This window comes from Erpetoichthys calabaricus, chromosome 14 (assembly GCF_900747795.2).
Source record: "Erpetoichthys calabaricus chromosome 14, fErpCal1.3, whole genome shotgun sequence".
Lineage (NCBI taxonomy): Eukaryota > Metazoa > Chordata > Cladistia > Polypteriformes > Polypteridae > Erpetoichthys > Erpetoichthys calabaricus.
The window spans coordinates 1,827,605-1,841,221 of NC_041407.2; the positions used below are offsets into that span (position 1 = coordinate 1,827,605).

A 13,617-nucleotide genomic window follows, 5' to 3' on the forward strand; every position below is an offset into this window, starting at 1 on the left:
CACGGCGCCAGGAGGGGCTCAGGGTGGGACTTGACACCTGCACCTGTCCTCTGTGCGGAGTGTGAAACCCACCAGAAGAGCAGAGCGACCCCTGATTAGGGACGACAGCCGTCCTGAAACGACAATCCCAAGGAAAAGGACAGAAGGGGACAAAAGGGCCCTCAAAAATAAAACCACCAGCCAGGCAGGGGGCCCATCTGCCAACCAAGCCGTCCCCTCGCCTCATTTAGTGTGGCACAGGATCAGTCGAGAAGGTGGCACAGTAACACACGTCAGGGTTTACTGGGAGGCCGGAGCCCACCCTGGCAGCGCCAGCCAACTAAAATGTGCAAAGATCTGATCACTCGAGTCACTGAGCAAATGGAGATGAGGGGGGATTGGGGGGCACTTGAAGCCACCACAAGGACAATGACCGGCCGGACCACCACTTCATCGTGGCAGACGAGCTCGGCCATCAGCTGCACTTGTGCCCCTCTTTGTACTTTGATAAGCAGGAGGCTCGAGTCAGAAACAAAAACAGACGAAAGGCGCTATAAACAACATCGAGACCTGAGGGGCACAATGGGGCAGACGCCATAAAATGGGAAGAGCCAAACACACCAGAGACCTCATGACACTTGTATGGCACTTTTGTCACTTCTCAAATGGCAGCAAATTTATAAACAGGAAATACACCAATAAATGAAAGGCGCTATAAAATAGGCATGAAGACACCACACAAGGCAAAGGGCGGGCACCACACATCATAAATGAGGAAAGCACACGACAGAATGTGAAAGGCACTACATAGCTGTGTGTATGCGGGATGGGGAGACGTGAAGGGCGCTATATAAAAGATAAGCCCAGATGAGACCACAAGACACTCGGGAGTATCAAGTACAGAGGACACCTCATAAGGGCAGAGTCGACGACGTCGTGCCCACCCTCGATGCCAGGCCAGTCCATCCACACTTTGTCTACTTCTTCCTTCCCAAGGTTGCTGCAGTTTGCCTCTCAGCAGAGCAATGCCAGGTGCCAGTTCATGAGAGGGCCCAGTGGGCTGCACACACACACACACACACACTTGGGGTCCATCATTCAGACTCGACACTCGGCCCACCTGCTTGCCTTTGGTGTGCCACAGCCATGGGCAGAAGACACAGACCCCACACAATCAGGACCTTCAGTTCAAAGAAGGTAACATGTAAGGAAAGTGGCAGTGCCAGCAGGAATGTCCGCACAGCACAGGTGCCTCGGCTCTGCCACTCATTTTGGACAGGTCACACTCCAGGTGCCCCCACAGGAACAGAAAGTTGACTTCATGCCACATCAGCAGGTCCGGACATTTCAGGAGGGGGTGAGGGAGACATTTTGATTGCAGCTGTCACACATGCCAACTCTGAGTGCCCAGACAGCATATGCAGAGCGTTCAAGTGTCACCTTAAACTGGTCTCACTGGCGCCATCTTCTAGAACTTGACCGCTACCTCCTGACAGGAACTGGCACCCAATATGAATGTGTGTGCCCACTGATGGACTGGCCCTGCGTCCACTAGGACTCGAGAAATGAACAGGAGGACGGACAGTGGTGGGTGCTGACGTCCCATTCAGGGTTGGTCTCTGGGACCCCAGCGCTGCCAGTGAAAAATGCCTGCCTTGCCGTCCCGTGTTGATGTCAAGGGGTCCTTGTGCTCGGTGTTGTTGGCTCAGGACCCGACACAAACACGTTTAGTTATCCCCTCAATGTCTGTGGAGCCCACTTTAGTTCTGCTGGTCACCAAAATGCCAGCGGGCCTCATGTCTAAGGGTGCCAGGAGCGTCCACCAAATCTTCAGGTCAGACCTCTTCCGTTAGACAATTCCACGCTGGGCATAACCAACTGCCCCTTGTTAAGTGGCACCATTTCTCGCTCCACCAGGCCCTGTTGGACACACTACAACTTTGCCAGCCTGGCACCATCTGGTGGAGCCCCCCACCCCAGCACATCCTCCTCTATACACCACTGGACCCCGCCCGCTGTGTTCCGTCCACCACTTGTCTCAGTAGTGGTCAGCCCTAGCGTTGGTCACTTGCATTCAAGCACAAGGCCACCACTAGCTGGGTGTCGGTTATCATTTTAGAGGACATTAAGGGGCCTCATACAGAGGTGGTGGTCTTGGTGACAAGGTCATTTGTGAAGAGCAGCCCAGCAGGGGGGGCACACCTCACCACGACCTGAGTGCTTGGCACTTGGCCTACGCATCTTGAAGGGCATCATTTGCACATCAGCGGAGAGCAGAAGTGGTAAAGGCCCAGGTGGTCCTAAACCAGCGGCCAGTCAAGTGGATTTAAGAGAAACACAAATCTGAACGATTTAATGGGACACCTCAGTGAGTCACCGCTGTTAGAAGTCCCATCATGAATTCAATGGGGGCTTCGCTGGATTGTACCTGGAGGTCCAACTTGTGCTGAGCCAGCATGGGGGTCTGCCCTTCACAATGAGGCAGGCAGTGGGGTGAACTGCTTAGGCCTTTGGATGTCAAACGCCATTACTGGCCGAGTGTGACCACCTCGCCCACATGGGCACCAACTACAAACACAAAAGAAATGAAACCAATCGCATCTCAGATGTTGTGCGCAACTCCATGACAAGCAAATGGTCAGCTGAGTGAACGTCCAGTGGAATTGGTTCTGGAGAACTAGAAACAGCGTGGTAGAGAGCAGGCTGGACATCAGACCCAAGACAACGAGCGAGGACAGCCGGCCATCAGACCCCGAGGCCCTGCACACACTCACACACCGAGCAGTGAGCGGCGACACGACGTTTTTATGAAGGTTAATCTTCACCGCTTTGAAAAGGTCAGCGTTGTCGTCCACCTGCATGTCACTGTGAAGTGCGACGGAGAGAAGCCACAATGAAGGAGAACCCAATGACCCGTCAGTGCAGGCGGAGTGGCTCTTCAGAATACGGCGCTGGCACCTTTGACCGTTTCCTGCCATGTACTCGGGTCCACCTCATGGCGGGGCAGTTTACCGTCTTGTGATTTGTAGTACGGCCACTGGCGCCTTCTTCTCAAGCGTTACGGAGACCTGATGTCCAACAATGCCAGCCAGCCCCCCCACTGCAGCTGTTTTCATGGATTCAATTACTCGCCATCAAGCCACCCGGTTTATTAAGGTGGGATCAAACGACACCAAACCAGCGGTCACGATGCCAACCCACCCAGCAAGGAGTTACAGCAATGGTGGAAACCAATCAGAGAGAAGAAGCCAACAACGACAAACCTCGGCCTGGTAACCCCCCCCCCCCAGGCAGCGGCAGTTGAGGACTTAAAGATGGTGACCAAGGGGTTTTCAAAGAAGATTTATTACCCACAATGCAATGGCAATTTTTCCAGAAAAATGTACAAGTGTGATTACTGTTACCCATAATGCCAAAGGCCTTTTCCCAACATGCACGTGTGACTGCACATTTGATATTTATGACGTCCGGAAGCGCATGTGGATGACATCTAAACACATTTACAGCAAAACCAGAACTTTGAATTTTTGGTTAAAAGCACACACACCGTCTACACACGTTTCACAATTTTCTACCCAAAAGCTCAACTAAAAAGAAACAAACAAACAAACAAAAACAAATAAAAAACAGGATTGCGAACTGCCAGTACATTTCTTTTTTTTCCCTAATGGCATTTATACAAAAGTGTTGTGAAGTATAAGAAAGTAGCAATAAATTATAAAATACGTAACATCGTCCGTTACTAAAGGGCGGCGAAAATTACAAAAGTTAAAAAAAAACAAAACAACGAGCCCCCTTAACTTTCATGAAAAGCCCAGACGGGGGGTCACTGGAGACACCGAGCCCCCCAAAGTCGCTTCAGTTCAGGCTCATTCACCCGCCACTGGGGCCATCCTGCTCATCGGGGGTCCATGAAAGTTCATTTGTCCAGAGGGTCTCGCGTCGGGGTCGTTAGGATAGTAAGTGCGATTTAAAACACCGCCGTTAACATGTCGCTCCAGCGTTAAGGCAGCTTCCCAGCTGAGGGGCTCTAAAGAGACAAACCCACCCCCCTCCCCTCCCCCCCCCATTGTGAGCACTAAGTCGAGGGTCTCTTAAGGCTCAGTCCACTCCAAAGAAGTGACCGGCCGTAAAACAAAAGGACAGACGGGCGGTGCGTAAGCAGGCCCTGTGACACGTACCCCACAGCATGGCAGCGGCGGCGGCGCCACACACAATCACTCAGGTGCACAGGAGGTCCTCACCTGAAAAAGGAGACAAACACAAAAGCATCAGAGGGGGGACGGAACAAAAGAAGACCAAATTCTCAAAATGTCTACTTAATCTCCACGTGGGGTCTGCGTGCCCGGTCAGCCCCTTTGCCATCACGTCTTCCTTTATTCTGTCCATTCACCTCCACTGTCTCTTCCCTGGTGACGATGACACCTCTGACACTTGTTGGTTCTTCACCACAGTTCTTTTCTAAAGGGTGCACCAGGTGGCGTTGCTGTATCTGACCCCTCTTCTCCTCCTCCTCCTCACCTGACACCCCTGTCTGTCTTCACACTGTCCTGGCCACTCACGTTCTCTTGGCTCGTTTTCTTCTCCTCCATCTCCTCACCACTTCTTCTCTCGTTGGTCATTACCTGTACCCCCGATTCTCTCACTCCTGACCACCTTATCAAACTTTGTTACTCCACACATCCATCTCCACATCCTTCATTCTGTAACATTCACCTTCCTCACAGCCCTGGCTCCTCGTCCATACACAATCGTGGACAGACCCCCTACTTTTACGCACTGCACCCTGGGTCACATGACACGCCAGATATCGGTTTTCTGGTTTTTCCAATCGGATTGCATTCTTTTTTCGTTATTTCTAGAATTTGCTCTCCATCCTTGGTTATTGTTGACCGGAGAGCTTTGAACTTTTCCACCCTTGAGAGCCTTTCTACCTGGAGAGGAGTGTCCCCATTAAGTTCTTGTCCCTTAAGTCTTACACATCCCATCTTATTCCAACTCATTTGAGGGGGTCTCTTCCTCCACTGCTCCAGATTCCTTTCCACAGTATCCTGAGTGGTGACGAGCGGCATGACGTCATCTGCAAATGGCACGACACCCCTAAGAAGAACGTGAGCTTAGTGACGACCTTTGATGTAAGCCCACCCTAATTACAAACCACAAACGGACATGTCGCCTGCGTGTAGGCCCCTCATACGTGTCCTTGGCTATCCTCGGTCCTCTCCACATCACTCACTCACTCGCTCATTCATTTCACGCCCCGTGTTCTTAATAATTGGATTTTAAACATCTTTTACTTTGTTTGCATATCTTGAATGGCCGACGTAACGAGAGCAGACACGGGGCACCTGCAGTGGAGTGACTGCGGTTTCCCTTCTCACTTGAGGGAGAGGACAGCGTGGTGGGACACATGCATGGTTGGCAAGTAAGCCGTGGGTCCATCCGCTCATTCTCAGGATCAACATTCGTCAGCCTTTTGGGGTCCGGGTGATACCCAGGGCCACCGTGAAGGTGCGTCAGCCCTTGTGTGTGTGCCTAGGGTTACTCTCAGGGACAATGTTAGCCTTTAGGTGTCGTCCATATCTGTGGTCACCTGCATGTTGTTCACGTTAAAGCCAGCGGGTCCCCCTATATGGAGGTTTGACGAGTGACGGGTTGTGTAAGCGTCACAAAGTGGACAGGGAGAGTAGGGGCCAAGCTATGACAAACGTGGCATGTCGCACTAACCCCATGATGATACACTGGCACACTGTGCCGTACACAAACTGAAGCAGCTCGCTGTAGAGATGTCTGCCTTTGGTCGTATTCCCTCCTGGCTCGGTTTGAAGATGCCACCCAAGGCTGCCCCTGGTATCCGCCAGACCCACTTTACACCTTTGTTATCTTGATTAGCTTGCGCCTTTCACAGCGTACTGTGACGTACGGAGACCCGGGATGTCAAGTGTGTGAAGCACAAACCTTGCATAGTTGACTTGCTTGTTCTTCTGTCACCTGTTCTTTCCTCTGTCCGGAGTCCCAGATCCTTTAGACATTTTGCTCTGACGAGAGAGAAAACAAACAAAGAGAGAGATGAAGCAAACATCCACAGCTTTATCCTTCACCCCAGGGCTGCCCTCAGAAACACCAAACCCCCAAATGGTGGCACACGTGTGCCCTTGGTGGAGGCGGGACCCCTTCATACAGGGGGACTCCTCGTCAAGGCTTTGCTCTTGGCCTGCACTCGCTGCTCCACAGTAACCTCATTATGCCACGTGGCTTGCCAAGTCTGAACTCAGAAGAGCAGACACGAGAAGCTCATGGTACGACGGTGATGGAAGCGGGCAGGATGACAAAACCCCCCTCCTGGCCTTCTGTCTAATGACGCGTTCCTTCTTCACGCAGTCTTTCTGGTTTTCAAGCACTCGACTGCCCTTCGACGCACTTTCATTATTCATCCTGTCAGTCTCTAAAATGGCAGCTCCATTATTAACAATTCATATCAGCATTTCACACGGAGGTGGGAGGCCATCAGCGTGTAAAGCCGTCCCTTTACAAAAGCAGGCGTGAAGGGCCTGAAGGACTACAAAGCCCACCATTGTTACATGAAACTGTGAGTCACAGCCTGTTCTGCTATTCTGTCCTATGAGCAGATGGGCGCAATCCAATCACACGGGGCGAGTCCGTCGGTTTGATGAGCGCATAGCCACTCGGAGGACACTTTAAATCAGGCCTGAGTGGCCCACCGGTGCAGTGCTTAGCGCGGCTGCTGGGGTTCGAGTCTGAATCTCACAGGGCGGCCCCCATCTTTTTAAACTCCTCCACAGCCAGAAAGAGACACCCTGACGCCTAAAGAAGGCTCTGCCCCTTCTGGTACCAGCCCTGTAACGCTGTCCTGCTACACAGAAGGTGGCATCAGATGTCAGACGGACACCCGAGAAGGGCGGAGCTCCAGATGTCATTACTGTTGTTTGGAGCCGTTTGCTGGCTGTCTTTTTAAAAGGAGTTACCAGGGTGGTACCCCAACTATTTTTTGGGCTGTCTATGTTAGTCTGCTTTCCTGGCCACCACTCCAATGTGCAGGTTGGCCATGTGTGTGTGTGTGAGTGGCACACTCTCCATCCTCACCAATCTGGATTGGCTGCAACTTGGGGGGTTACACTGCGTTATGAAGTACATCAAGCTAAAGGCCTCAGATGGCCAGAGTGTTGGATATCCCAGACGTCTCAACAAGTTACACACATACTAAGACGACTTCCTGGAAATAAAATGTTCACCACATAACGTATCTCATATGTAGATATGTCAGAGGTGAAATGGGCTATGGAATATCTGGAGACAAGGACGCATCTTCTCACTGCTGCCCACCACCAAAGGGAGACCCAAGAGACTTTTACTTTGAAAACTTTTTAGGGTATGCAGTGAGGCACAAATTTTACAAGCAACTGCAATGCACCCTTAGCCCACTAGGTGTCAGTGCAGAACTGCAAACAGCCGGTGCAGGAGTCCAGTGTCTCCTTTTGAACATAACTGGGCCAGGGTTAGGCACCGCAATCCAAAACACAAAATATTATTTTATATATATATATAAAAATACTTTTAGTTAAGCAAATTGGCAAAGTGAATCGAAACAGCCTTCCCTATTAGCAACACAATGTGATGTGGGCAGCTTAACAACACCCGACGATAGCAGGCAGGTGACGTCTTTCCCATACGATGAACTGGAAGATTTTTTTCTAACTGGAAAGCAACAAAGCCTTTCTAAAAATCACGTTACAATCGATCATGCAGACCATACGTAGGCAGAGTTGCTGCCCCTGGAGACTGGCTCCTAGCTTTGCCAATATTATCCACATTTGACGGACATCTTTATCGGTTCCATTCCTTTTCTTTTTCCGGGTCTCGCACTGTCAAGAATGTGATTGGAACCCCCGGTCTTAAAACTCAAGACACCTGCAGGTGCCAGCAGTGTGACGTTGTGGTTATTTTTATTGTAATCATAAACTTGGCGTGACGACCAGACCTCGGCTTAAAGCAGTGATTCTTGAACCTTTTTTTGAGTCACGGACCACCTTTTAAGAATCTAATGAAAGTTACGGACCCCCCTTCCCTAGAAATATTCACCTGCATGGTAACTGTGGTGTTTCTCACACAACATTCTTCTCACCGTATATACAGTGGGTATAGAAAAGAACCCCCCCTTTGAAATATTCCCATTTTTTTTGCTTTACAGCCTTAAATGTAAACACACAAACTTAATATTTATTCCATCTTTACTTACTTAATGCCACCTCTAACATCCAAGTGACAGATATCACAGCTACAGTTCAGAAAAAATGATAAAAAAAATCAAAAACAAGAAATCCTGAGATGAATAAAGGATCGCCCCCCCCCCCCCCCAACTCAATCAGGTGTCAGTGCCCCCCATTTCCATTACGGTTACTGGCTTTCCTTCCACCTGTGCTCAGTTGTAATGAGTGTGATTAGTGAAGCTGTTCCTGGTCCATTCATTCCCTTCCTTGGCAGTGCCACTGACAGCACACAACTGACTAGGGGTGACAGGCCACTTTCAAAAGATCTCAGGGATAGAGTTGTGGACGGACATAAGGCAGGAGATGGAGACCAAAAAACATCTCAAAGTCTTCATCAATCCCAAGGAGCTCAGTAAAGTCCATCATAAAGATGTGTTTGGTACTACTAGGACCTCCCTGGATCCTCCAAACTGGATGGAACTGGTAAGAGAGGCTACCGAGAGGCCAATGGCCAGTTTGAAGAAGTTACAGGACTTTATGGCACAGAGTGGTCATTAATGGTGTGCATGTGACAACAATTTGACAAGTGCTCCACAATGGTGGCTTGTTCGGGAGGGTCGCACTTCTCAAGAAAGGCCACATTAAGGCTCGTTTGAGCTTTCCCAGAATGCACCTTGAAGGTTCTGATGCCACGTAGAAAAAAGTTTTATGGTCAGATGAGACCAAAATCAAACTATTTGGCCTCAATACCAAACAGTACGCCAATGTAGCTCACCATCCACAACACACCATACCTACAGTAAAGCATGGAGGGGGCAGCATCCTGTTGTGGGGGGCCTGGGGCTCTCGTTAGAGTAGAATGAAAAATGGAGGGTGCAGAACACCATCAAATTCTGGAGGAAAACTCTGCCGGAAAGTTGAAGATGGGCAGAATGTTCACCTTTTAACAAGACAACAACCCAAATCACACAGCAAAATTGACCTGAAGAAGAAAACATGAATGTCCTGGTGTGGCCAGTCAGAGCCCAGACCTAAATCACAGTGAAAATCTGTGGAAAGATCTGAAGATAGCAAACCACCAACACTCACCATCTAATCTGAGTGAACTTAACAGTTAAACTGTAAAGAAGAGGGGGCAAATATTGAGTGGGCTCAATGTAGGTGTGCAAAACTGATAGAGAAGAATCAGCAGACTCAAGGCTGTCATTAAAGCAAAAGGGGGGGGTCAACAAAATGACATTGACATTGGGGGGGGCCTTTATTCATCTCAGTAGGTCTTGGTTTTGATTTTTTATCATTCTTCTGAACTGTAGCTGTGATATCTTTCACTTGGATGTTAGAGGTGGCATTGAGTAAGTAAAGCTGGGAAGAAATATTAGTGTGTGTGTTTACATTTAATGCTGTAAAGCAAACGAAAAAAAAAGGGAATATTTTTTGGGGGGGGGGGGGGGGGATTCTTTTCAATCCTCACTGTTACTCACACATTAGGCTCAGGTGAGAAAAATCAACAGGACCGGGCTGTATAGTGAATACAAATGTTCATTTTTATCTGACCCTCTGGGGTCCACGGAACCCTTGGTTTAAAGAAATAAGCGTGCAAAGAAACTGACAGGTAAAAACGTTATCAGTCAAGGGTGACGCTTGAAGTCAAGTTGAAATGCTGGAACTGCGAGGAACATGGAGAGCACCCGAAGACCTGGGCAGATGACGTATGGACATTTGTAAACCACAAGGCAGCGGGCATCATCACAACGAAACGAAGGCGAGTGCCTCAGCGTGTGACAACTGTACGTCTACGTTTTTCAAAAACTCCATTCAGGAGGCCACACGAGAGCCGTTGTTTTCAAACGCACGCCCTTTAGGAAGTGTTTTCAAAGAGATTTGTCGGTGGTGGACAGAAGGCCAGAACAAAGAGACGGTCAACAGACATACTGTATGTACCATGACCAGACGTGATGAGCGTTTCAGCAATCGCCCCACTGTGGGCGCTGAATTCACGGTCCGTCAGGACAGTCACGTAACACAAATGAGACCAGAATCTGACAAGCTGGCCGGTAACGGAACGTATCGCTTTCACTGGCGCCAATGACACCACCACTTTACAACATGGCGGCAGCACCAGTGCAACAAGCTTTGGAATTCTTGCATTCAATGCCATACAGTCCTGCACAAAGCCTGTGCACATTTGAGGTAAATCAGAGGTGCACATCACATGTCTGGGGTCCACAGCAGCTCAGAGCGCAGGTTCTGCTCCATCATGGAGATGAAGTGATGCACAGAAGGTGTGGCAGAAACCCCAAAATGTATAATCCGGCGAGAGGAGAGGGTGGTCTTTGGGCAGACTACCACTAAAGATGTCAGGCCCAGCCGCACAGTGTTTTATTACCTTGTGTTTGGTACACCTCATGGAGAAGTTGTCTTCATCAAGAGCACAGTCTGTCAAGACATAAAAGTGCACACTGAACAAAACCAGACAGCGTATCGACATGGACACCAATTTATCAGAGTGCTCTCTTACCTGACAGGAACGCACACGTATAGTGATATTTGTTAGGACACCCCTTGAAGTAGCAGCCTATTGTGGCACCGGACTTGTGGCATGAAGTGCACACCTACAAGAGAAAAAAGAAACAAAAGGATTAATAAACGAAAAACGAAACCTGCACAGCAAACGGGCCAACTAATGAAGAGCGCGTCCAATACTGGCTTCATGTCTCTTGGCCTAAACATCCCTTTTTAGGTATTTAAGGGCGAGGTGACCAAGCTGACTTGCGTCACGGGGGCTCACAGGTCGTCACTCCACATGGGAGCTTCCCCTTCAGGGTCCCGTGTTCTACTTTAGTGTTTAGGAGCCTTGCTGGCCTGTGCCTCAGAAGACGACCCACCGGCCGTTTGTGCTGGGCGGCCGTACAGGAAGTAACATGTCAGACTGGCGTCTGCCCACTCCGAACATGAAGATGGCACACGAGGACAGGCGGGTAATAAAAAGGCCGATGACATGCAGTACAACGTTCTCATGTCTGTCTAATGGGGGCTGCTGCCGTTTCCTCTTTTGTCTCGACATGCTGACGTCTCATATTGAGTGAGGAGAAGGAGCCCCCCACCCCACCCTCTTAATTTTATACTCTGCAGGTGTTTAAAGGATTCTCCATTTTCCTTCCAGATTTTTCTCGACGTTGATGGCTTCTTGTTTAAATTCTCAAGCTCTGTAAAGGCTCAGGACCCACCGGGCGTAGTTAAGACGCTCCGAAGTGGCTGTAAGATGAGGGGGGCTGCAGGTGGGGTAGGCGGACTGGCCAATTTCAACTGACCTATCCAGACTCGGGCATTTTCACTCTTGTCGTCTCTGTCACTGCTCCGTAGACACTTTCCAGCTCAAGTGTCCCTTAAACACACTCATCTGAGCGAAGTTTTATAATTATAAAGAAAAACGGCAGGCCAAATCAAGCCAGGCAGGCGTCGCCAGGTTTACATGGCATCGTGAGTGAAGACCACGGAGCAGTCACCTGCTTGGGACAGCTGGTCTGCCTTTGGGGGGGCAACAGATGTACAAATAACCTGGAGAGGAAGACCAGCTGTAAAATCAATGGCCATCGGGAGCAACGCTGCTCTTCCTCATCCTGTAGTGCCAGTTGGGGGGTAGTGACATGTGTGGGTGGCTTGGGTGGGCTTCAGTAGCTCCCGGAAATGCACAGCTCCCTAGTCTTATGAAATAAAAACAAAAAAAGGCACAAGACCTAACGTCCACCCTAACAAAAGTGTCTGCATGTCTGTCCGGTTGTGTCTCCAAAAGATGGCGCATCACAAACATCTAATACTAATAAAACACATTGCACTTGTAATTCCAACAGATGGCGTAGCATCACAAATATTAACACTGCTTTACAAATCCCATGACAAATGGCATAACAAGAGACATTGGAATTGCATCCGTCATTCCAACAGATGGCACATCACAAACATTGGTGCTCCTTTTACAAATCCCATGGCACATAACTGAGAGAATTGAACTGCAAGGCGCGCCGCAGACGTTAACGTTTAATAACCTTGATTTTAACCCATCTTAGACGGGTAGCACGGCCAGGCACCGTTAATCAGGTTTCTGGCATAAAAGGAGCCACCTCACCTCACTCACCGAGGGGTCAGAGTCAGGAGATGAGGAGGACAAAGCTCACCTGGAGGAAGGACAATCAACTGCGTGGTGCTGGAAAGAAAACCCGCACAGTAAAAAAAAAAAAGGACGATTTGGACCAGGACTTGTGTGTCTGTAACGGTGCCAACAGTTTGGGGGTTTGAGACGCACCCCCAGCACAGAGCTCTTAACTGGCCCCTTACAACTACTGTATTGTTGCCAATCGCTTGGCACTTTCTGGCTCTTCACATGCAGGAATCTGAATTCCAAAACTGGACTGTGAGCTTCACCCTTCACCAGACTGCCACTCACAACGTTCTGTAAGTTGGAAAATCGTGAAGAAGAAAAAAGACAGACAGGCGGCACCCACCAAGACAAGCCGGGTGAGCTCGAGCGCTTCCTGTTTGGATGTGTGCCCTTCACGTGGCTCGTCTGTTGAGTGTGGTTAAGGACTCTTGCGACACTCTTATTGCATAATCACTTTAAAACGGCATTCTTCACGATGCCTTGGTGTTCTGCACGTGGAAGAAACTAAAGGGGCGTATTTAACGAGGCGATTGCAACAGCGCGTCTCCCACCTACATACAACCAGTCTAAACCTGCACAGCCCGACTGGAAATGGCAGGCCTGGCGCTGCTCCTTTGTCTGCCTTACAAAAGTCAGCTCAGCTGAGCAGCTCAGTGTGCTTTAATGGGAGCCCAGTGGATTTGTCCCTTTGACCGAAGTGTAGCCAGGCCTGCTGCCTGCGCCAAGCGGCTCGATTAAGTGAATCGTTCATGCGAGTCGGGAGGCCACTGCCAGAGCCTCACCCAGCACGGCGTTTGGCTGGGCTCCTCAGGTGAACTCCTGGAAGGCTGCAGTTGGATTGGCACCGCCAGGCTAACTCCCTCACCTCACTTTTTTTTTTTTTTTAAATTTGCCCCTTTGTCCGTTCCCAAACCCAGAACTGGTTAAAATAAAACATTTTAATAAACTTCACTTGAACGTCCAGATCTGTATGGAGTCACTCAGGTGTTTCATTATTTCTCTTTTGAAACGACCGCCTTTCCATTACGGTGTGGTGACCACGTGCCTCTGCACACCATCCATGGACTGAATTTCATCCTGATTATCAGAGACGTTTGGCCTGCCTGACCAATGGACCCCCCAACCCCCCCCCCCTTGACTTACCAGCACCAGGGCTGTCTTAACAACGTGTGGCGTAACCCTTACTGCTCATGAGCGGCCATTCAGTGGCAAAACACATCTGATCAACCTCACTGACAACTTCTCACAATG

The 13,617-nt window shown here is 49.6% G+C and overlaps 1 protein-coding gene across 5 annotated transcripts in view; it reads right to left on the bottom strand.

Moving 5' to 3' along the window:
• Positions 1–3,308: 3,308 nt before the first annotated feature.
• The window catches only part of si:dkey-94l16.4 (transcription factor 20), a 34,096-nt gene continuing 23,787 nt past the window's right edge, over positions 3,309–13,617 (bottom strand). For all 5 annotated transcript variants that reach the window (XM_051918815.1, XM_051918812.1, XM_051918811.1 and 2 more), the window contains 4 exons: positions 10,726–10,819; positions 10,594–10,643; positions 5,938–6,017; positions 3,309–4,223 (listed from right to left, as the gene is read on the bottom strand). In XM_051918815.1, coding sequence (XP_051774775.1) covers positions 5,967–6,017; positions 10,594–10,643; positions 10,726–10,819 — 195 coding nt within the window. In that variant the 3' untranslated portion in view covers positions 3,309–4,223; positions 5,938–5,966. The remainder of the gene's footprint in view (positions 4,224–5,937; positions 6,018–10,593; positions 10,644–10,725; positions 10,820–13,617) is intronic.